This window comes from Ylistrum balloti, unplaced genomic scaffold (genome assembly GCF_031769215.1).
Source record: "Ylistrum balloti isolate Yb309-2 unplaced genomic scaffold, AGI_CSIRO_Ybal_v1 Utg370142, whole genome shotgun sequence".
Lineage (NCBI taxonomy): Eukaryota > Metazoa > Mollusca > Bivalvia > Pectinida > Pectinidae > Ylistrum > Ylistrum balloti.
The window spans coordinates 521,952-546,885 of record NW_026782148.1 but is presented as its reverse complement, the minus strand read 5'-3'; the positions used below and the strand labels follow the sequence as shown (position 1 = coordinate 546,885).

The following is a 24,934-nucleotide window of genomic DNA, read 5'->3' as shown; positions in this document are numbered from 1 at the left end:
AAACGGAATATGCCAAAAGCTTCAACACTGCTTACAAACTGATAAATGTATGCAAATCATTGGTATTTTCATGTAGATTTAATGATTAAGTTAAAACTAAGTCTTCTCAGTATTGTAACTGAGGTCATTGTTTATTTCAATGCCTCTGGTCCTATTCGAACCTAGGACCTCTTATTTACTAGTCTGATGCTCAACTGATTGAGCTAAAGAGTTCTCTCTAGCCGAGCAATACATTTTGACAAACATTTTACTAGGGTTACATAATCCCCCACTCCCTCCAGGAAAAAATCCTTTGAGATTCCTGTGGTTGCAGTGATGTGTGTGGGACAATGCAAATTATTATCCCAGAGTCCCTAAATGAGTACCAATGTAACAATGGTCATTATTTATTTCAATGCCGCTGCTAGGATTCAAACCCAGAATCCCTGGTTTACTTGCCTCATAGCCTCTACCACTGCAGTCTAGAAAAGAAGTTTGAGGATCATTCTTCCAACAATGGAGGACATAGAACAAGAGGCAACAGTATCTGCTATTTTCTCGACAAGTTGTTATTGTAACATTGGTCAGCAGAGGTGAAAATGTTACATATATGAAGAGACAAGTTTATATAACTAGAACGACTAGACACAATTAGCAGCTATGTGAAATATGATGCATACACTGTATCATCTTCATCAAACTTGTTTGATGTTTTACTCAGATAAAACATTAGTAAGTCAGTTGGGTTACACATGCGTTGCATACAAACTGTGATGTCAATTTTGTACAAAATGGATTCAACTGTGATTTTTGTTCCTGGTATTGTACATTTTAGAGTTGGTCCTTCATTTTGATTCAGAACTGGCCTGTTATAGTATACAGTGTATTTAGATTTTCAGTGAATATGACTTATAAGTATGATCTGAACAAGTGATGGTGTGCTGCTTATAATAGCCCTAACAATACCTGAAAATGGCTGATGACCAGGTTTCTCAAAACTTCCTTAAGTTCCTTATAATTTTCTAATAGAGGCAAGTTTTACACCCATATGTACTATCAATCTTTCATCAAAAAAATAATTTTCTTTGGTAAAACATAACTTGACACTAAAATTTCATAACAAACAAATTTAATATTACAAATTCATGTAACATTGTCATGACTGTGTCTTTTCGAATCTTTTCAGCACATTTCCTGCTGTTGAGGCTCTGTGTTCCATATGCTTGTCACTGCGTGCCTTTTCGGTCTTTTTCTTCAATTCTTTTCTGATTAGTTCCTTCTGATGTTCTTCCACCACACCCTTCTTTCTCTGTTCTCTTTTCCTTCCTTTATTCTTTCCTTTCATTTTATATTTTGGAGTGTAATCCATCAATTCTGGCTTTAATGTCTGAAATCATACAAATATCATATCAAATATGGAATTTTCATATACATATTTTATATTTAGAAATGACAGAGGACAAACCTATTGACCTGATGACGTTAAATACCATTTAAGGGACATTAGTTACCATATTACAACAAACTTTGTAAACAAGAGCATCAGTGACACTGATGAATGCCCCCCCCCCCCCCCCCAAAATGGCTTTATTAAAAACAAAAAGCCCAATAATTTTCTGATTATGGGGTTAAGGCCCTGAATTTGAAACTCTTCACATTGTCTTAGTATGATCAATTCATCCAACAAGTTTCATTATCCTTGTTTAAATGCAAGTAATTTAAAGTTTTATTTTAAATACAAATTTTAAATGAAGGGCAATAACTCTGTTATTGAGGGATTGCAGGCCCTGAATTTGGTACACTGCACATTTATCACCAAGGTTTGTTATCCTATTGTATATGCAAGCAAAATTATATGCTCTGGACATGAAAGTAAAGACTTTGATTTATATAAAATTTAATTCCCTTTACTTAATGGTGCTTTAGAACAAATTAGGAAAAATCTGATAGATCTTCCAAATTAGTAATGTTTTAAAAGAAAAAAATTGGCAAACTGACAAATGCCATGGAAGGGCAATATCTCACATGTAGGGCTAGGCAAGCTAACAAGGTGCTAAAGCAAGGACAATACAATACACAAAACAGTTTCATACTGTGGGTTCTACTCCTTCTGTCCATACCTTGATTGTATTTGTCAGCTCAATCCTCTGCTTGAAAGTTTTGATGTCAATCTCACCAATCTTGTCATTTAGGTGGATCATATCTGCTGGGATCTACAAGTCAAATGTAATATGATCATATCTGCTGGGATCTACAAGTCAAATGTAATATGATCATATCTGCTGGGATCTACAAGTCAAATGTAATATGATCATATCTGCTGGGATCTACAAGTCAAATGTAATATGATCATATCTGCTGGGATCTACAAGTCAAATGTAATATGATCATATCTGCTGGGATCTACAAGTCAAATGTAATATGTCATAATCAAATGTAATATGATCATATCTGCTGGGATCTACAAGTCAAATGTAATATGATCATATCTGCTGGGATCTACAAGTCAAATGTAATATGATCATATCTGCTGGGATCTACAAGTCAAATGTAATATGATCATATCTGCTGGGATCTACAAGTCAAATGTAATATGATCATATCTGCTGGGATCTACAAGTCAAATGAAATATGATCATATCTGCTGGGATCTACAAGTCAAATGTAATATGATCATATCTGCTGGGATCTACAAGTCAAATGTAATATGATCATATCTGCTGGGATCTACAAATATGATCATATCTGTCTAAATGTAATATGATCATATCTGCTGGGATCTACAAGTCAAATGTAATATGATCATATCTGCTGGGATCTACAAGTCAAATGTAATATGATCATATCTGCTGGGATCTACAAGTCAAATGTAATATGATCATATCTGCTGGGATCTACAAGTCAAATGTAATACATGTAATTCTATATGTTTATAGTTTGATGACTGTAGCATGTGTTCTGGTGTACATAAACATGTTTATGAAATTCCAATACTGGACAGTTTTAATTCTGATGTGCAAATTCAGTGTTTAAAACCTAATTTGGTTATTTAAGTTTTATCATGTTTCCATGGAAATATGCTAATCTAGTTACAAATTACTTCAATGATAAATTTGATTAATTTTTGTAACAATTTAGATGAAGTACATGCATTCCCAAGAAAGGGTTAGGCTGCATGGACTTCAATCCATCTGACTTTAAGTATAAATGTTCAAATGAGTGGAAAGATTTACATGCAGCTTATTAAAACAAGTGGTTTTGAATTCACACGACCTGGTTACCTGCTGAATACTAACATAGTAAGACTCTTTTCTTAACAGTTCTGAAGAGGAAGATAATGACAGGGAAGCAACAGACACTTAACATCTCACCTCAAATTCTTTGTCTTATGAAGTTTTTTTTAACACAAACAATAAATTATCAAATTAAATCTAATTTGTGTAATTAAAAGATTTCACACTGCAACATTACACTGCTCTCAGATCAGGCCTGCTTTCAAGTGAATGAAAATCAAGAACTGACAAATCATGTTTAGTTTATTGGTCGGCAGGTTATACCTTGTCTAGAAGCATCTTGACCTCAGCCTGACGTCTCTGATTTTTACTCTGGAAAGGGTTTGCCTCCAGAGCATCAAAGTTAGGCTCACCAGCACCTGTAGGTCAAAGTAAACAACCAGAAAATGCAAATCACTAAACATATTCATACTATGTAGAATTTTTCAAAAAAACGTTTTGTGCATTCCGTCTTATACTTTTCAATATTTCATCCCTAAATGTGAAGAGTTTCATGATGTTATATAAGATTACATGAATTCTGAATATAAGATATGTTACAGCACTGAGAAAGCCTAGATATTTTGAAATCAAACAAAAACACAAAAAGATTCTAAAGTTATAAATAAAGAACAAACAAATTGTCTTGACATACCTGGGATAAGTAGACTCTCAAAGCCTCGTTGATGGCCTACACCAAGTACATCCTCGTAAGGACAAAACTGGAGATTTGTTACCGACCCTGGGAGACGGTGACACATGTAAGGGGAGGTAACTGTCTGTCTGCAGCAGTCATTGTATATCTGGGTAAATAATTGAAAATATTAATTGACCAAATTGTAATGCAATATAAAAGAGTGACTGAAATTAGCAAAACAGAAGTATCTCGAAACTTCATACCATGATATACGAATCAAGCATTCCTATGAAAATAAAACCAGATAATTTAACACTGTTATATCAGTCACACTGTTATATCAGTCCCTCTGCTTCTGTCAAATAACTTAAGGTACACTTTGAGAGTACTTTCAGAACTCTTCTTATATAACTGGTTATGCTACATCAAAATATTTCACATACTGATCCTATTATGATCAATTATAATGGTAATCACTACAATATCATGTTGTCTATTTGTGGTAGAAATAATTAAAGAATTTCTTCCATTTGTAAACCATTGAAATATTTTACATCTGTCTCTGAAAAATCACCATTAATACAAATATACTTTCACATGAACATCCTTTTCACCTGTGTTGATATTTTTCCTCCTTTTTACAATTTTTTTCTCACATGTCCATCAATTTTCTCATCCTGTTCAGTGTCCAGACCACTTGACCCTTTGATCATTCAAGTTACCATACATACAGTTTAACCTTGTTATCTTTAACTCTTAGAATCCAAAGATCTAAATTTATTACAAGTATTTAGTTCTCTCAGCAAATCTCTACACTAAACATTCTAACTATAAATCAAATACTCTTAAAACTTTTCCACTTCCCAAAGACTCTGAGATAACAAGTAAATGTCCTCATGCAAATTTATCCACGAATGTATCCATACTACTTTAATTAACAAACTGATTTTGGTATAATCTGTCCTTGTTGTACCTCCACTATATTGCCCTTGCTGACAGCTAGCATGTCCCTCTGACTAAAAGCTAGAGCACTAGCTCCAATTCCAATTTGATATGACTGGAGCATCTTGTAAGTACGGATATCCCAAATCTTCAATTTCCTGTCTATACCTGATGTCGCTAGGTATCTGTAAACAAAAATCACCCGTAAGATCAAATTGCCTTCCACAGTGAAACTCAACCTAAGATCATTGGATTTTTTTTGGCAGAAATATTTTATTTTCAGATGAAAATGTTGCTTGCATGGACTAAACCAGATTGCTTTGTTGTTAAAATGAATCTTCCACATAAGGTATTAAAAACCATGATCACAATAAATCCTGTCAGATGTAACAATGCATAACTAGTAATATCCAAGGTATCAGTAAATAATTACAAAATCCAAAGTCACTATTCAGTCAATGCATTAAGATCCACACTTAGCAATATTTCTCATACATGAGGCTTGGAAATCTAACATCCAATCCAGGGCTTGATGTCTTTTCTAATCTATTTAGTGTCTCTACACATCATTTGGTAATGAAAATGACGTCACTGTAATTTTTTTAATTTTTTTTAAAAAATGTATTTCAGTCAGATGTATAGTTCAAAAGGGAGGTTATTTAGCTGAATTAAATATTTTAGAAGTGAAATTAATTGATAAAAGTTTTCATCCAATATTCACACAATGATATATGAGAAACATGATCTTTTACCAGTATAAAATTTACAATAAACTTCTCTTAGACTTAGACTGCCACATCAAAGTTGACTTGAGAGGAAGCAGAGAACAGGATTTTGTTACAAAATGTCAGCCCTCGATGACTATTAATTAATGTTGAATATGTATAGATAACAGATTGTATTAAATCAAAAGCAATCCACTTGGGACAAAAATGGTCCTGACATCAAAGTAAAAATATCTGTAGATGTTCATACTTACTTTCCCTGTGGATCCACAGCGATCGATCGGACACCATTCCTGTGACAGAGCATCTTTACCAACGGTTCCTTCACATTTGGCGACCACATCGTCACAGTACCTGGAATTTACATTAATTGAAATGACTAACAAACACTTGGTTTTTGAAGAACTATTGTATTTATCTTAATAAGCACCCCTGACCATACAAAAGCATCCCAACCTGTTCTTATTGAAAAGAAACTCATATGAAAACACTGCTTACTTCAAACCTTTTAACTCTTTGTTTCCCATATACTAAGCCATTAATTATTACAGTCAACTTTTTAATGAAAACAAATTGTGTTTTTTACCCTTTCAGTTTCATGTCTTAGTAAATCAAACTTTTACTTTTCTTTTTGATAAACATTTATTTTCTTTTGTGTCATAGTACACATTGACTTATTGGATTCAGTGAAGGTAATAATTTTACAGATTACAAACCACACCTCTTTTCCTCATGAGTGAAATCATTTCTTACCTCCAGCATGTCCTAAACACAGTGTAGCATTGCTTGGATTCTGACACATCACATCTAATCTGCCTAAACCTGTTGTATGTCCTGCTACCTTTTCGCCAATAGACACATCAATCCAAGACAAATAACCCTTTGAACTCTGAGAAAGTAAGAAAAAATTCTAAATATAGATAGAGATTTCGGAACCATGAAATTATTTCTTTAGATTTACCAAACTATGTTTGAGACTGAATTACCTGAAATCTTACAAAAACACACTGACACATGCAACGGATACCATTTAAATATTTGTATCTAATACAAATATAAATAACAGTTGAATATATCTGAAGGTGAGTGCAGAGAGATAAATATTTTTTCTTCTTATTGTATTGTACAAGTTTTTCTCTAAGTAAATTTGTTTTATAAGTTACATTTCAAGCACAAATAAAATAAAAACGTTACTGGGGTAACTATAAATGTGCCAATGTACCAGCTGTAGGTGATGTAATTATACTGCAAGTTTCATCAAGATATCTTCAACAATTTAGAAGTTAAAGCCGTGATAATAAATCATTGGAAGAACCAATACCAGAAGAACTGGTCTCCATTCATTCACCAGAGAGACGTGATTATTAAAACCTAAATATTACGGCAACTCAATCAACTGATAAATAGATTATTCTCAAACTGTTCATCAGACCAACACATTAATTTTACTTTGTAAACACCTAGCTTATTAAGAATATCTAGCTGTTCTGTCTGATAGGAAGACATTTCTCACCGCACTGGCCAGCAGGAAGTGGAAGGGAAGGAACTCTAATCGTAAGGCACAGTCCACCATCTTTAGACAATGGAGCTCTACACCCTGGTTGTCATAGATGTATGTCCATTGTTTCTGAGCTACTGCATACATGGTCTCCTGATGAAGCCATCTAACAGAAAATGTTCAAATTTTCATTAAATATTGCACATTTAGAGCTGACAATGCAAATTAAAAAGAATTCATTTTAAGATAAAAAAGTTTACGTTTTCTTTATACAAGCCAAGTTATTTTTTACTGGAAACAATCTCAAGTCTAAAATAATCTGAAGTTTTGATCAAGTCAATCACAGATTTCAGTATAAAAGGAAATGTCATATGTGAATGGCTGAGGAGAAACTAGATTGTTTCCTAATCCACTAGCCAGTGATCAATATGTGTACACTAGATAAGACAGATCATGTAAGGTGATTACTACATAGTACCTGTATTTACAAATATGTGTTCCCCTACCCAAATGCGAAACTTACATAAGAATGTTTCAACTATGCATAGTCCTTACATGAAACAAACTAACCAACCAGAGTTTTCAAAAAAATGGAAACAAATAAAATTCTATATTTTACTGTCATTTTCCTAATAGGAGTTCCCAATTACCCAGTTTGTGAATATTCAGACAGAAAGTGAAATCCAGATGAGATCCCTTATGATATTACAACAATTATTATCCTTATATATTGGTTGTGAAACAATTAACTTCAATGTCTTGGCATATGATAAACTCCAGTATTTTTGAATAATTATCTTTTATATGTTGTAAATCATGAATGGTTGAATTTGTCAATCATATATCAAAATTACATGTATTCCTGTTGTAGAAGAAAATCTGCTGATAAATTATATATACTCATGGACTAAATTTTTGTGGGGGTTTTTTAATGAAATTTTCTAGGACACTTGATTTTTTGAATGAATATAGCGCAACGTATCTACTTATATTTGCTTAACAATTTGTAGACATATGAATTTGTGGATGACAATAAAATCTGCTGAAAATTGATGGATCTACAGTATATCAAAATCATATGTATTTCTACACTTCGAAATATGGTAACTGCTACAAATAAGTGCACTTTATTATTTTTGATAAATAAAACATTCCAAGGTATTTATAAAACTGTATCTATACGTACTTGACATCATGAATTGTTTCCATGACATTGATTTCACACAATAATTTCTTGGTCAACCAATCAATAGCTGCAATATGGCCTTTAGCTCCGCCCAACAACAGAAATCGCCCATTCCTCGTATACTGAGAGCGATAAGGTCCAAAATCATTCAATTTCAGTTCAAAATGCTGCAAAAAAAAGCACATACATATATGACAAAAAAAAATCTCTTTTTACATGTAAATCGAAAGTAGAGAAAATTGTATGTTTGTTAATCTGAAATGAATATATCTTATTTGAATTAAAATCACTTTATATGTTTTACTGAAAGCTCCTATCAAACAAGAGAACTGTCTGGACAGTTCAGTTACCAATGGTTAAACAATAATCTCTACAATGCAGACAAGAAATCTTCTGAAAAAGTAGACAGAAGCTGTTGCTACCATATTTCAAGTTTTATTAACTACTAAGGAATCATCTACATTTCACAGGATATCTTGCTATGAAACACACAACTATACAGTTGATAAGCCAACATTCAGTGGTGTTTTGATAATGACTGTAACATCAGATTTACTTGGCTTGCCCATTGATTGGGATTTATTTACTTTTTGTGCACTCATGATGTCCACAGCTGCTACAATGTCATTCTGGGATATCTCTGTAGTATGTCTACTCTCATCTCCTTCAAGGTACCTACAACAGTAAATTATCATTAGCAGGTCTTCTACCAAGTGTTTTTGTATTAATATCTCTACATAAAGACTTATATCATAGAGGAAATCTTACCTAATCCAACCTCCACTGTTAACAGGTATTCTGTAATTAATATTCCTAGATACAAAGTTCTACACTGACTTACATCAGACAAAGTGGAAATCTTACCCGGCCTCCTCTGTCAACAGGTATTCTGATCTTGCTGCCTGTTTCACAGCTGCTTCCAGCTTCCTTTCTCTCATACGAAACTCATTCTTGGCCAATTTCGATCTGGCCCATTTCTGCATAATAAATCACAATTATTTTCTCTAACGTATTTCCATTACAAATGAACCTATCATTCATATCTAACAGAGAATATCTTATTAATTTGTGAGTGACTAAGCTGTCTGTAACATTATTTCAAAATCTCTTCTCCAATGAAAACAAATTAAGTCAAATGGAATGGGCTAAAGATGGACACATCATTCAATTATATAGTTATATCAGTTTTCATGCTGGGGGTGACAATTACCCAATTTGTGAATAAGGATTGTGCAACTACAGTCACATCTCAGATGGTGCCACACTAGTCACATCTACGGTGGTGCATAGTTCCGACATTCTATGATTTTAAGGCAATGTCTCCTCATAGTAGCTAGTGACCACCTCAATGTTATCCAGAGCAATTAGGGAAAAGTGTTTTGCCAAGGATGGAACCCATGTTAATACAGATTGGTTCATACTTCAGCTTTCTGAGAAACACCACAGGTAGATATGTCAAAACCACACACCTCAGATCTTCACCTGATGTTGTATACAGTAGGCAAAGTCTCTGCTGACTAAATTATCCTGGCCCCTAGTTACATTTAGGATGGTACAACACAACTGTGAAGCCATACACATGGTGAAACACTTGTCACACATGCACCATTAGTCATACCTAGGATGATGAGACATTACTCACTGTAGCAGTTTGGTTTCCTCTCTGATATTTCTTCATTTTCTCTACAGGTAACGGAGCATCACCTGGAAAAGGATCTTTCTGAAAGACATCAAAAAAGCAAATTGTACATACAGATACAGAATTCTTCCTACACAGCTGCATGGTCATAATATATTTGTCATTAACATTACAACTTTTATATTTTTGCCACTGACCTTAAAAAATGATAACTACCATTCTAGGAAAACTCTTCTGGACATTTTTGGTATCTAAGATATGTCTGTCACTTATATATCTAATGACCACACTAATACTGCCTGATGGTACAAGTTAAATAGTTTTAAATCAATTCCAAAATTCCATTAAAATACAATAAATTTAACCTCCTTTCTGAAGTCTCTGTATTCTCCTCCATGTTTTCCTTTTTTGCCATGTCGTTCTCTGTGTTTCTGTTGGTATAGTTTTCTACTTGTACCCAAGTCAAACACTTTTACATCTTCACCAGGATCTGCTACATAACTTTTTGGCTTTGTACCTTTGTGTTTCTGTTTAGGACATTCATTCTGAAAAAGACAAATACTTGATATTGTCTACATGACACAAACAATTCTGAAAGGAGAGGTCCTGAATTCTTGTTACATCGATATTTTGTATATACATTAAAACTTTTAGTGTAATGGGCAGAAATAACTGAAAGCCTAGTTGGGTTTGGACTAGTGACCTTTCAATCTCTAGCCTCACATGTACACTCTACCACTCATATATCAACTAAAATCTTCCAACCAGCCGAGGCTAGTAAGGCCACCTGTACTCTCAACTTCTATACTAGAACCTTTTACTAAATTTGAAGAACCAAATAATGCATACCATTGGGTATTTTATCAACACTAAAAACCAACATTCAAGTGCACACAGCCATTTCCTTCCCATATTATAAACAGCTACACATGTTGAACTACCAGTTTTAGCGTAACATCAATATCTTTTTATCAGAAATCAATATAAATTTTAATTACACACATGAAAGACTTTAAATACAGCATAACCAAGAGGTTTATAATGTCACTAAGGTGAATGGTAGTACATGTAATTAGAGCTTGTGTTTAAATCTAAGTGTTAAAACCAACCAACACCCTGGCATGACGAAATGCAAGTATGTGATTATGGTTAAACAGAAACATTCACAATGTTCCATGAATAACATTACAATTAACATTTCATATGAATGATACTAAAAACACAATGTACTACCATATATCCTAACCAAGGATTTTGAATTGCTGAATGCTTCCATTGAATTTGTTTGCAAATTAATACCATAAAAATGTATGAACTAAATTAAATAAATTCTCTCTTTTTCTTTGATTTGTGTACCTAGCCTACTACTTAAATGTATTTTTTAGATATACATAATTATGAAAATCATCTGCTAGTCAGTTACCTTCTTTTCCTTTTGTTCTTTTTCTTGCAACTTTTCACTGGAACTAGCCTGGTCAGATGGGACAACAAAATATCGATTTGGTTTCACTGCTTTGCCACCTTCATTTTTCTTTCTTTTGATGTCATTATCCTGGAAACATAATATATGTAACTAAATGAGGCATACACATTGTACAATATATTTCTATGATATACTGTGAACCTGCTTATTCTATTTTCCAGATTAAAGTATTGTTATTACCAGTATATTATAATAACTGAGCAATCTATTCAGGTCGGGAAAACCTACCTGAGATTACCATAATACACCAATATACTGCATAACATGAAATGTACATACAATAAGAAGTTTAATGCAGACAATACCAAAACATGATGATTTTCAGTTTTAAAAGATTTGTGAATATCATGTAACATAATTCTATATGTATGTATATGTAGATACAAGTATTAAAACAAAAGAAAGTTCTACACAACAAATATTTCATGTTATGCAATATACTGCGGCGTGACATCATTAACAGCAGCCTATTGATGTGTTTGGTCATGCACACAGTCAGGTTAACTTATTCTTCAATGAAACCTTAAAGTTTGATGTTCTACTCACAGGCATGTTGCAAAAAAATCTTAAGGAAACCTTACAATTACAACTGGCGTTCTTTGCAACTGTTACCCACTCGACAATTTCTGGTACAATTAGAGGTACAACAACACCCTACTAATGGACCTTGAGAAATTCAGCAGTGCCACTATAGGATCCATACACATCTCCCACACAACATGTGCCGATGACACTGCCCTCCTTACACATAGTGAAGCTGCGATGCAGAGTATGCTAGACTACGTAGAAGTATTCACAAAACACTCAAGATACAACATCAACCCCACAAAAAAGCAGGTACTTCTCTACAATGTACAACAATCAGATGTTAAACTCAAGATATACAATAAGGAGACAGAGATAGCTGAAGAAAATGAACACCTTGGGATAATCAGGAACAATATCAACATCTGCCCAGACACAACAAAAAGGATACAGTTAGGACAACGAACTGCCTATTTGTTAATGGGTGCTGGTTTCCATGGGAAAAGTGGAGTTACACAGGAAATTAAGGCTAACCTCTGGAATACCTATGTAACCCCAAGACTTCTATATGGCTTAGGGATCCTTCACCTGGCATCTAAAGATATCAACACTCTAGAAGTATTTCAAAGAAAAACTCTTAGTCAAATCCAGCACCTTCCAAATAGAACGCCAATCTCGATGGCCCTAGCACTTCTAGGAATCTCGACCGTCGAATCAGTAATACACAAGAATACTCTTAACCTATTCGACAACATAGCAGACAGAAAGGACAGTACTGAATACGAGATCGCCACACGACAGCTAGCTCTACAGAAGTTAAGTTCCTCCAGCTTCTTCGCATCTGTCAGAAGAATACTACTTAAGTATGATTTACCAAGCGCCTTTGACTTGTTGAAAGAGTTACCACCAAAAACTGTTTGGAAAAAGATGATAAACACCGCCATAAATAACAAAGTAGAAGAAGAATGGACAGAAGACATAAAGACAAAACCTTCACTAAAATATGTCAATACTGAAACACTCAAGGTCAGAAGAGTCCATCATTTATACGACGACATCTCAAGTAGCTCATATGATATCCAAAGAGCAGATGTAAAAAAACTCTTACTGGGAACTTATACATTTCAGAGCAACAGGGCCAAATTCAACCAATATGAAGTCGACCCTACGTGTAAGCTTTGTAGGACAGCTCCAGAGACACGTCAGCACTTTTTGGCAGAATGCCCATCTCTTACCAGTATCAGACAATCAACCATTACAAGATTTCAGACTATCAAGCCGGTAGCCTCCAGTTTAGAAGTCCTTAACGACCCGGAACTCCTCACACAGCTTCTGATTGACAGCACCCATCCAACTCTTACACAGATGGCTGCCCTTAGTAAAGATGACATAAGACGTATAGAGAGAACAAGTAGGGAGTACATTTTTAAGTCTCATTTAAAAAGGTCATACATTCTAAGTACACTCAGTTAGCCACACTAGTGTCATAAAGCTGAACCACTATTTTATTTCACAGTATGCCTCATTACAATAGCCCTCAAGTTACGCTATCCACTCATTAACATACTCATGGTGACACAACCGAAGCTATTCTATCCTGAATCATGTGAATAGTCAAGATAGCTGTAAGGTCAACTCGAACGCAAGGTGTACTGAACTCTTCGATTAAAACACCCAGATCCATATATATTAGCCTCAATGCGGATTTTAAGACATTCATTGTGTATAGTGTACAGTGTAAATAGACTGCGCATGTGTGGTGAAGGTACATTTTGAACTTTTTATAGTGAAAACGTACGACGCTGGAAACCCAATTCTAGTGGTGCCTCGACAAGTCAACGGGGGAACTTCAAGATACAAGATACTGCTCCTTCAAAAGCTCTTGAGATAGCAAGATCTACATTGGGCATATATGTATATATAAACGGGCAACATGAAAAATACAATATTACACCTGTTGTGCCCTTTGGTGTGTTTTATTATCCTCGACAGTCCCAGGCCCAGTATGACACAGGCAGTCCCACTCATCGATGGGAAAACAAATCGGCATAATAGATACATACAAAAAAAATGTATTTTCCAACAGAAATGGATGAAACCAATGCCCGTTTTTGTACTTAATCAACACTATATGAACAGTCTTAAGACACATCAAAATCTCAATGCTAAGCCAGTCGCTTATAATAGTGTTTATTCAAAACTTAATTTAGGATTCTTGACTTCAACATTTATTAGGTTTTTTACCAGTAGCAGTAATTTTTGGGCGTCCGTTCAGTAGTATATCGTAATATTTGTCCGCGTTGGACCCATCTTACGTAACTTTTTTATGAATAAAATTTCATGGTGAATTCATCTCTCCTCTGAGAATTATTGACAAACACTTACGTTGTTTTCTGCACCCAACACATCCATGATTCAGTTTGTTCGATCTGTCCATGTGCTTTACACTTCCGTATCAACAAGCGCATGCGAACCTCAAACAGGAAGCATGATTTGATTGGTCTAAAGGAATTTGGCGCTGGTTTCAGTGTTGTTGTTCCTCAAGGTAGGGATAATTCGTCTGGTAAGTTGAAGAAAAAAATCAGAACTGGTGTGTTTCATATAAGTGTAGTGAACTATATCAATGACTTTGTGTATTTCATAATGTATTTTACTTAAAAAGTGAAATCTTCTAGATTTTTTCGAAGAAAACACGTCTAGTTTTTGTTTACAAAATTGGTTGATATATGCATATGTCGTAACAGTCTCAATCATATCACAAACTAAGGCGGGTACTTGTGCCAAAGATAAACTTTGCAACAAGAACTTCCTCAATGTAACATGTACTTGTGCATGTGCGGTAGTAGTTGGACACGTATACTTACAAAAATATCGATCGATTAACATCACAACGTAAATATCTTTCTTCGCAGGTCTGTGTAAACAGCCTCAAATCTGGTGACCAAACTCACTTGTTCAGCATGAGCAGCACAGACGATATTCCTTATCATACTAGCCCAGAGGACTACAGCTTGTCTGACCATGGTTTTACTCCAAAGAGGAAGAAATCTCCGCCAGCATGGGACTCATTACCAGGTTTAAAATATAAATAAACTAAAATTGGCGGGGGATGGGGGTAGCAACTGTAATAGGAGGGGGTAAAATTAAAAATGACCTGACCCAACTGGGACTTAAAATATAATCCTTTCGCTCTTGTGGTAGACACTACTGCCAGTATTAAACTTGAGTTGTCACTCAGGTGAAGGTAAGGAACAATAACTCTGGTAGATATTGTCTCTACCATTCCGACAAAGGGAAATTATAATAAGTAGTTAACCTGTACAATCTTTTATTACTCATACACGCACTGATCGACCAATATCATGATACCTAATATGGAATAGGAATTTAAAGTAGTAAGGACAAATTGTGCCTAGACCCACTGGTGCTCGAGCTAACGGTAAACTATTTGCTGTTTCGGCATATACTGTAGCAACCACTGGTCAAGGCTTGTGAGGTTATCTGTAATCTCTACTTTTACAGCTGTACTGTTTGTCCAATATTTGGAAATTGCTGAGTTATATGTTTCAGAAAACATAAATGACATTTACATGTGATCTCTAGTTATCGAGGCAAATACCTGTGGTTTATCATTCTGGGAACGGTCAGGGACATTTTAAGGTGAAATCACCTGGTGGTATATGCAGAGATTGTAGCTTTCTTGCTATATCACTGGTAACCATATGGGAGGCCCACTACATATTATCTAGATGAACTATAAGTAGAAAAGTGTCTTGCTCATTCCAATGACACAACCATACCACATGATACAGTCTGTGATCTCCGCTCCCTTAGAAAAGCCCAGGAAAGGATCACAACATTAAGTGTCATCAAGATCATATTCCATAGACTTTCACTTCTGATCTGCCACAAAATCAGTTTCCTGTTGTAGTTGGTCTGTATGAGTAGCCATCTTGACTTGATTACTTCATCTTTTAATTTTTCTGTATTTTGTGTAACAAATGTTGAAATCAAAACCTGCACATGTATTGTATCATAACTCTATATTTATCTTTTGTTTTTCCAGTTGATGTACAGGAGGAAATAGGATGCATGTATGAATTTTTACCAGAAATTGCTGAGCACTTTGTTGTTCTAAACAAAATAGGAGAAGGTTTGTATTCACAGTTATATATGTAATAGCAATTTATTTATTTACTTCATCTGAATAATAGAATTGCTGCTGGTAATGCTTTTTCATACCTGTTTCAGTATGATTCTTTGACAATAAAAATCACATAATTCATCCAGCTAGATAAGAAGAAAATGTGTTTGACAAATTTATATAATGATACAAAGTTGTAATCCAGAGATAATAAATTTTCTTTGTTGTGATTTACAGGAACATTCAGCTCAGTTTTCCTGGCTAAACTAAAACACTACAGTGAGGTGAAACAGTTGTTTGCTTTGAAGCACATCATCCCAACCAGCCATCCTAGTCGAATTGAGGGCGAGCTCAAATGTCTACAAGAAATTGGGTAAATTGGAGCAAATCCAAACCAGTTTTACAACAGGCTGTATAGTACATTTATCAGCATTGATAACTTAATTCTAGTTTGCCTTATACAGCTTCCTACCCATGTCATGTGTTATGATAATACATATCTGTGTAGCAGCACATTAGATACATGAGAAATCATTGATTGCTGGTTGGTATGTATTAGACATTTCTTGTAATAACTGAATATCTATATTTAGTTAGAAGGTGTCTGAAAGAATAACACTCTTCCCTTTCTCATTTAGAATAATAAATTGCCCTCATTGGAAGTCTTTTTTTCTAGGGCACGGTCATGATGTCAATGATTTGTGTTAAAGTGTTTATTATCTGTGCGAGGACCTGCAAATTTAATTTTCAATTAATCAGTAATTTTCGTAGGATTTTTTCTGCAACCATTTTCATAATGCAATGGGTTCATAAAATTTGAGTACTAAAGGAAAAGCATGAGACAGTGACTCGAATAGTTGAGTCACAAAATACACTGAATGCCCCAAACCAATAGCTCTTTAAAAGTTATATTTCACAGATAAAGGTTTCAGTATTTAAGTCTAATCGACTGACTTTTGTGTCCTGGTTTATTTGTATTAATTATTTTCTTTGTAGTGTTAATTTGATGATTTTATGTTGTATGATTGTTGATATAGTGGCTGTGACAATGTGATGGGTGTAGAGCTGTGTATCAGGAACAAAGATCATGTCGTCATTGTAATGCCTTACTTTCCACATGAAAAGTTTCAGGTATGTATTGAAATTATGTATATCACAAAATATAGTTATCCAAACTAGAACGACTGATTCAACAGAGGTATAGTATACCTACATTCCGTGTACATAGATATTTGTAATTCTTAATTGAAAATCAAGACTCTAGATCTGGTTCTATGTAACCTGACAGGTATATCCAAGTACTACTAACCAAAAAGATAACTTTTGGATTTAGAGATTGTAGTAATATCTTTATTTTTTAAGTAGAGATATTATTTGATAATAAACAGTAAATAAAAAATATACTGTTTTATACTCTCTGCAATTAAGTTGGAATCTGCTTGTCTGTCTCTCTGCAGAAAAAATTGCCCTGACAACTTGTGGTGCCATTTCAATGAAACTACACAAGAATATTGGCCACCATGTTTAGATATGCATGCACTTTTTAGCAAAAATTTGGGTTGCCATAGTAACTTGATCACTATACACAGGTTTCAATGGAAAAAAGATGGTTTGGTCAACTCCTAAATCTCTGAACTGATTTCATTGAATCTACACAGGAATGTTAGGGACCATTAGTAGATGTGCATGCAGATGGAGTTTTGTTTTAAACAGAAAATTGGGTTGCCATGGTAACCAGGTCACTAAACAAAGGTATTGATATGGAGTGACATAACTCTCAACCCAGTCTTTGATTTTATATAAACTTGATCAAATACTATAGTTTATTAATGCCTATAATTTGACATATTAGGTGTTCACCAATCATTACTATGGAAAACATTTGAGGCATCTGATTGGTCGAAATTAAGATATCTGATTAATTTGAAACTTGGTATGAAAGGCTTAGGGGAATGACAGATACAACGGTATCATTTTTTTGTTTTAAATGGTTGCAATGGTGTCCAAACTAGGTCTCATGGAGGAATCTTGTTTGGACAACCCCTCCTAAATCGTTGTTGATTTGGGAACAGCGATGGGGGTATTAATCAGCCATCCTGACAACAGTTCTGGTTTGATCTGTCTTAGTTTTATGCCAATGAAACCAAGGAAAGGAAAGAAGGGTTATATTTTTCTTGTCCGTCCGTCCCTCCATCTGTGGTCAGTTTGTCAGTGCCCCTGTGGCATGAAGGAATCTCATCACTTTCACACACTTATCAATCCTCAAAATATCTTGGACAAGTTTTGAGTTTTAGAGTTGTTGGGTCAAGGTTGTTGTTAACTTTTTTCAGAAAATCATTGTCAGTGCTCTAGCAGCTTCATTCCAGGAGGGATTCTCATCAAACTTCACACACTTATAAGGCATGAAATTATCTCAGACCACTTCAGGTTTCAGTATTGTTGAGTCATCAAGGTAATTTACTTGTGTTGGCATGTAGGAGTCATATGTTGCTTCAGCAATACTCAGTATGCTTATTTTCTTTCTTTGTTTCATCTAGTTATTACTTAAATACTTATGATTTATTCAATTATATCACATTTGTCAATTCAATGTATGTATAGGAGGGAGGTGTTTATACTAATGGTAAGTTCTAACAACTTGTTCCAAATCCTTCTGTCACTCTTCTTTTCGGAAAATAAATTGTATTAACTTGTGTTTTACATAAACATGTTTAAACATGAACATAATATTATTTTGTATTGCACAGGACTACGTCCAGACACTCTGTGTGCCTGAAGTAAGGGACTACATGAGGAACCTGCTATTAGCCCTGCGTCGAGTACACCAGTTTGATATCATCCATAGAGACGTCAAACCAAGCAACTTCTTGTACAACCAAAAAACAAAACAGTAAGAACCATTCACTTAACATACTAAAACAAGGGAGACATTCATTGTCTAAGGTTGTTTATGTATGTTATATGGAGGGAGGTTTTAGCCTGTGAGTCAGGAAACTGTTTTTTTGGGTATAAAACAAATAGATATGTCCTGTAACTGTTGCACAGTCTTGTTCGTCTGTTGAAGCATGTGTTTTTTGAGTAGTAGATAGATAATACAAATGTATGTCAAATTTGTAGCATTCAGAAATTGTCTCAAATGAAGTCCATTTTCAAAACCTTACATGTGTGAAATTATGTGTCATATCTTATAATCAGCAGTTTATTAATTAAGTACTGCTCAGTAAAACTGACCAAGCCAAAGTGTTCTTGTGGTTGACTCCTGAAGAAGTGCGAAGCAACAATGTCACTTTTGTATCATTTATATATCAATATTTTATGTTGTGAAAACACTTCCTTGAATAAACATTTTTATGCTTCAGTTACTAACAAAGAAATATTCTTTTTTAACCTTTCCAGATATGCATTGGTAGATTTTGGATTGGCTCATAAAGCTCCAATATCACAGGCAGACTTGGCAGAGAGTCACCGCAAGATATCACAGTCTACACCTGTCAGCAGTAATGGAAGTAATCCATTATCTCCTTCAAAAAGAAAAGTTCTCACTCCTACGCAGGAACTCAACTTAAAGGTAGATTGATAATTTTTAAAAATGATTAGATAAGTTTAATAAGCAGCATCCTGAAATCTCTGATCATAGCCAAACAGTGTTCCAGATTACAAGCTGTATTTAAGTTGTGTTTGGGACCCCAGAATCTTAGTAGACTTAGTCATTTAGGATTTGGTGATTGATAATTCTGGAGTTATTACCTTTACTTTTGAAATGAGAAGTTTGGATTTAAAGCCTCTGTGGAAAACAAACCCTTCAAAAGCTTGTCTTCTGGTGCCTTTTTTGGGGGGAAATAGAAACAATGCAAATAAAGGCCACTTTACATGCAGGAGATGGGCACTACAGCAACAGAGATATTGTCATGCATGTCAATCATAAAAAACACAACTATGCTGCCTTGCCATTGATATTGTCAAAATAAATATGATTTTGTTTTAAATTGTAGAACATTCAAGTAGATACAAGAAAAATCGGACAGACACCTTCACCAGGATTTACAAAGCTAGAACACTCACAGACAATAAAATGTCGGCAGTTCACTCCTCCTACTCCAGACATAGGCAACAAAGTTTTCACAAAAAGAGTGAAATCTCCACGCAGAATGCTTCTGGCAAAAAGAGCCTTAATGAAGGAAAGGGAAGGAACCCTGACAAGGGTTGGGTCATCACATCAGGGTCAGTCAGCGGGGTTGTCAACCTGTCAGTGTTTTGGACAACCTATAGTGTGTACCATGTGTACAGCCAGGTGAGTGTACAGCAGTCTTTATCAACCATGTGATAATATTTTAATGTCCTTATTTACCTATGTAGTTTTACGGTAAAGAATAGGTATTTATCCACAACTCATTCCTGAAAATTTTATTTCATCTAATCTGTTAATTCTACATGTGATTTCAAATTTTCCTTCTAATTTCATACTGATATGAAGTTTTAGTGCTGTAAATAGTGAATCATCTTTGTGTGGTATGTTGACACTGATTTCTGTTTCTTATCAGGAGTAACCAGCAGGCTCCAAGGGCTGGAACACCAGGCTTCAGGTCCCCAGAGGTCTTGATGAAGTGCCCAGATCAATCTACAGGTACACTGCAATGTACAATATGTCCCAAACATAGATTCTGGCTTACTCATTTCTCTAGTAGCATAAAAAAAGGGAGAGGATGAAAAATAAAGTGTTTCAAACAAATGCTATACTGATACAGTCAAAGTTCAATGTTTTAAAGTTCAAGGACTACTAAAACAACTATGATACATTGAGACTTCAAATCCTACATAGTGGTTTATAATGACTTTTGATGTTCATGGATATATATAATTGACGACAGGATATTTCTGCATGAACAAGCACATCAAATTCCAGAACACGAGTTCAAATGAAAAGATGTATTTTTTTCTTTAAATAAGACATTTTCATCCATAAAAAAAAGACACATAACTTTAAATAGAAATCAACGAGAAATCGATAATGCATGCTTACGTTTACATTCGTGCCTTCCTGTCACACAGTATGTGTATTTTATAGATCAATCTTAAGTGAAACAAAGCACAGCTTTAAAATGGTCTCAATTTTTTAAACATTTGGTTCATAAAGGGGTAAGTAAGTAGTAATATGTATGAATAAAAATTTAGACCAGACAAAAACTTTGATACATCAAGAAATTTAAATCATCAAAGTTCGATTCATAGAAGTTGGACTGTAGTTTTCTTGGAACTGCTCTAAAATGCCAGAAATTTATTAAGCTGAATAATAGAATGCTAAAAGTGTAAAAGCAATGTGTATGCTTTCAATAGCATAAGGATGATATTAAATCTAGATTTGTGTCATCAAAAACATTTGATGGATATATGTTTTACACTTATATAAATACAATTATAAACGGGGGCATTCATGTCTTTCAGGCCAAATTTTCTAGTTTGTGTGGAAATGGAAAGAACACATTGTCTGCAAAACAATTGTAATATCCTTGAATTTAATTTCTGTTTCAGCGGTGGACATATGGTCAGCAGGGGTGATATTTCTGTCCCTCCTCAGTGGCCGGTATCCATTCTTTAGGGCTAATGATGACCTGACAGCTCTTGCTCAGATCATCAGTATCATGGGCAGTGAAGAAGTGATAGCTTCCGCCACAACTTATGGTAAGTAAGGAATACACATCATCATTTTCTGTTAGAGACTTTTGTTTATGGTGCCTTGTCAGAGAAGGTGAAAAATATGCATGTCAGATTCTGCACAAACTGTTTTGTACCATTTTAGAACTTTTTCTAATGACTTTCGAAAATGGTATCAAAATATCTTTCCTAAGGTCAGTTTAGACAGGTAATATAGGTGGAAATATGCCTATGCCAGTATTAAAATTGACTTTTTAAATGTAACACATGGGGAAATCCTGTACATATATATGTAGAATGAGATTGAGTTTGGGTTTAAAAGGTCAACCTTGAAGGCTTTGATGTCAGAACCAAAGTTTATCAGAATAACACCAATAGTGAACTGACCAATGTTCAAGGTCACTCTCAAATGGTCAAGGTCAAAATTTTAATCATTTCATGTGTATACTGACACTCTAACTAAATGGTTAAATTTACCCATAAAGGTCAGACACAAAACCTGTCCCGTCTGACATGTCAGTGTTTTAGTTTGTTTTCCAGATAATCACTTAACTGAATTAGAGATGAAAAATTTGATTTAAACTTCATACAGTACTAGGCACAAGGGAGTGCATATAAACTTTTTTCCACATTATTTTCTGGTTTTTGCTTCGTTTCTGTCAAGATACTGGTTTTTGGCGGGAAGACTTTCTGTTGTTAAAATGAAACACCTGCCCTTTGCTTTCAAGGTCTATGACTCTTAGAAAATTTAATTAACAGCGGTGGACGAGTGTTGTAACACTTACTGTAAGCTTGTTTATGTGGTGAATTGAGGCATACAGTTTCTATAGGAGTAATTTTCTTAAGACTATCATTTGAAATCCTAACTTTTGTTATTTATCCCTTTAACAATCATTGTGTAGTTCCTGTATCACTTCCACACATAGCAAAACAAAATTCTGGTCTTTAAAAAATGGTAACAGTTGTGCATGAAATGTGAATAGATAATCAATATATTTACATAGATTTAAACATCATACACTTTATATGTGAAACCATGTGTAGTATAGCTATAACATTGTATAATACATGTATTGTCTCATCTTTTATTCTATGAAATCATAACTTATCTACTACCAGCACAAGCTTTGAATGGTATTGACGATTATTGATGACTAACAATTTATCTTTCAGGTAAGAATCTACTGTGTAATCCACCAACACAAGCTTTGAATCTAAAGAATTTGTGTAATAGACTGAGAACAGGTCCAAATTGTAGACAGAATCGTTCAAGTAGCAAAAACAATCAACAGGATGAAGTTAAATTCTTACAGTCCTGGGCCAGTCTTCCTGATTCAGCGTTTGATCTTCTTCACAAACTATTGGATTTAAATCCTTCCACAAGAATTACAGCAGAGGAGGCTCTCGTCCACCCTTTCTTCTCAGTGTCATGATAGCAGCATCTTATATTGTTAGTACTAATTATTCCTTCTGAAGGCAGCTCGTTATAATTGTCAACACTCAATACTACTATTTTCATTCTTAGAATTTTGTACTGCATTCATACTGATGAATTCAAACTTTCACAATTTTTTTTTCAATTGGTGGTGATTTTCCTGTTGTTGTAAGTTAAAAATATTTGGAATGAAACTTAAAGGATTTGGTTGGATCTACTTTGCTCTGTATTTTCCTAAATACAGTTGAACCCCCTCTAGTAAACAGGACCATGGGGAAACTTTCCTGTGGTATGCTGCACTGAATCTGGTGTACCATCATTTGTTTTCCTCCAGTATTTAGTCTACTTATCCTATTTTTCAAATTTTATTTTCGTACAGTTTTGTTCCTCTCAATTTTTTTTTTAGATAAATTCCAATTCCACATAAACATAGTGGTTTTAGAATTTTTTAGTAAGATTTATAATTATTTTCACATTTTTAAGATAATTATATTTTTGATGCATTTTGAACTTTGTGAAATAGACCTGAAAAGTATAATATACTGATGTTATTTCTAAAGAAACAGATTCAGGTATTATTGGACAATTTAAGTAAATATTCACATCAAAAATGTGTGTCTGCAGTATCATTAACCTTGCCTAAACAAATATTTGTGATAATTTAATCGAAGGTGACATAACATTTTACGATGTGTTGTGTAATTGTACACTGAAGTGGTATTTCTGATCTAGCCAGTTATTGATGAACAACATGATATGAATAACTGAACCTTTCTTTATTTCAACTGAAATATATATATTTAATAGGGAGAAATATTACATCTTGAATATTGTGTATACTCAAAACTCTACCAACCTTTGATGACTTGGATAAATATTAACCATTTTTTATAGATTGATGATGAATCTTGGCTTTAACACCACTATTGATGAGTTCTGATATTGATAAAGTTACCAGTTTGAGTTCAGTGCTGCTCTGTCAACACTTCCAGTGTCTGCTTTTCTTGTTTTTATTTATATGTAGGTATGTTATGCTAGTGTTGTCAAATCTGAAACATTTGAAAATGATATTGAAACACTGACTGGCATATTTTGGTTGATAAGGTCTCTCAGTGGTAATAGAAGAATTTGATTTTTATATATGAATGTGCAAAATGAAAAACAGAAAGGAAAAAAATATATAGATATATATTTTATCTAACTGTTTTTTACTTTAAATGTGTTCTTCAATTTGAATTCAGTACTTGAAGTTTAAAATGACCTTAAAAGCTGATGATTGAAATATATATATCTAGGTGGAATGAAATTGATCATTTTATGTTTACTAAGTGTGTAGTCCACTTTTTCTGATTGGAAATAGGATTGACATTACACCTCCTTTGTGCATGTATATGATATGAAAAGATGGGTGCTTTTTCAACCGTCACACTGTCCCATATAATATATTAATCACATAAATTGCAAGTTAAATTTATAATTAAAACTTTACAACTGAAATATCTATTGTTTTAGTTTTCTTGGTAAGATTGATGTTGATAACATCATGGGTTTATATATATGGGTATCTGAACACTCTTGTCTAGCCGTTGACCGGTTATGATATTGATGGGGTATCTTGTCTGAACAGACTGCCCTACGGCTTGACAGGATATGATATTAATTGAGTATCTAAGTCTGAATAGACTACCCTATGTCTTGACTAGATATGATATTAAGTTAATATCTGATCTGAATAGACTACCCTATGTCTTGACTAGATATGATATTAAGTTAATATCTAAGTCTGAATAGACTACCCTATGTCTTGACAGAATATG

General features: G+C 34.2%; 2 protein-coding genes across 2 annotated transcripts; one reads left to right on the top strand and one right to left on the bottom strand.

Moving 5' to 3' along the window:
- Positions 1 to 1,091: 1,091 nt before the first annotated feature.
- Positions 1,092 to 14,333, bottom strand: LOC132550727 (WD repeat-containing protein 46-like). The gene is made up of 15 exons (XM_060214819.1): positions 14,272 to 14,333; positions 11,302 to 11,430; positions 10,244 to 10,423; positions 9,882 to 9,959; positions 9,104 to 9,216; positions 8,827 to 8,914; positions 8,240 to 8,406; positions 7,069 to 7,219; positions 6,309 to 6,444; positions 5,810 to 5,909; positions 4,862 to 5,015; positions 3,907 to 4,054; positions 3,537 to 3,631; positions 2,100 to 2,192; positions 1,092 to 1,366 (listed from the first exon to the last, which is right to left on the bottom strand). Exons 1-15 carry the CDS (start codon positions 14,296 to 14,298, stop codon positions 1,136 to 1,138), a joined length of 1,890 nt encoding a protein of 629 aa, XP_060070802.1. The 5' UTR covers positions 14,299 to 14,333; the 3' UTR covers positions 1,092 to 1,135.
- Positions 14,334 to 14,445: 112 nt separating this feature from the next.
- On the top strand, positions 14,446 to 23,115 carry LOC132550756 (cell division cycle 7-related protein kinase-like). Its single transcript, XM_060214848.1, has 11 exons — positions 14,446 to 14,449; positions 14,799 to 14,961; positions 15,953 to 16,039; positions 16,268 to 16,403; positions 17,068 to 17,161; positions 18,778 to 18,920; positions 19,427 to 19,598; positions 20,023 to 20,321; positions 20,572 to 20,654; positions 21,560 to 21,709; positions 22,856 to 23,115. Exons 2-11 carry the CDS (start codon positions 14,847 to 14,849, stop codon positions 23,113 to 23,115), a joined length of 1,539 nt encoding a protein of 512 aa, XP_060070831.1. The 5' UTR covers positions 14,446 to 14,449; positions 14,799 to 14,846.
- Positions 23,116 to 24,934: the final 1,819 nt, after the last annotated feature.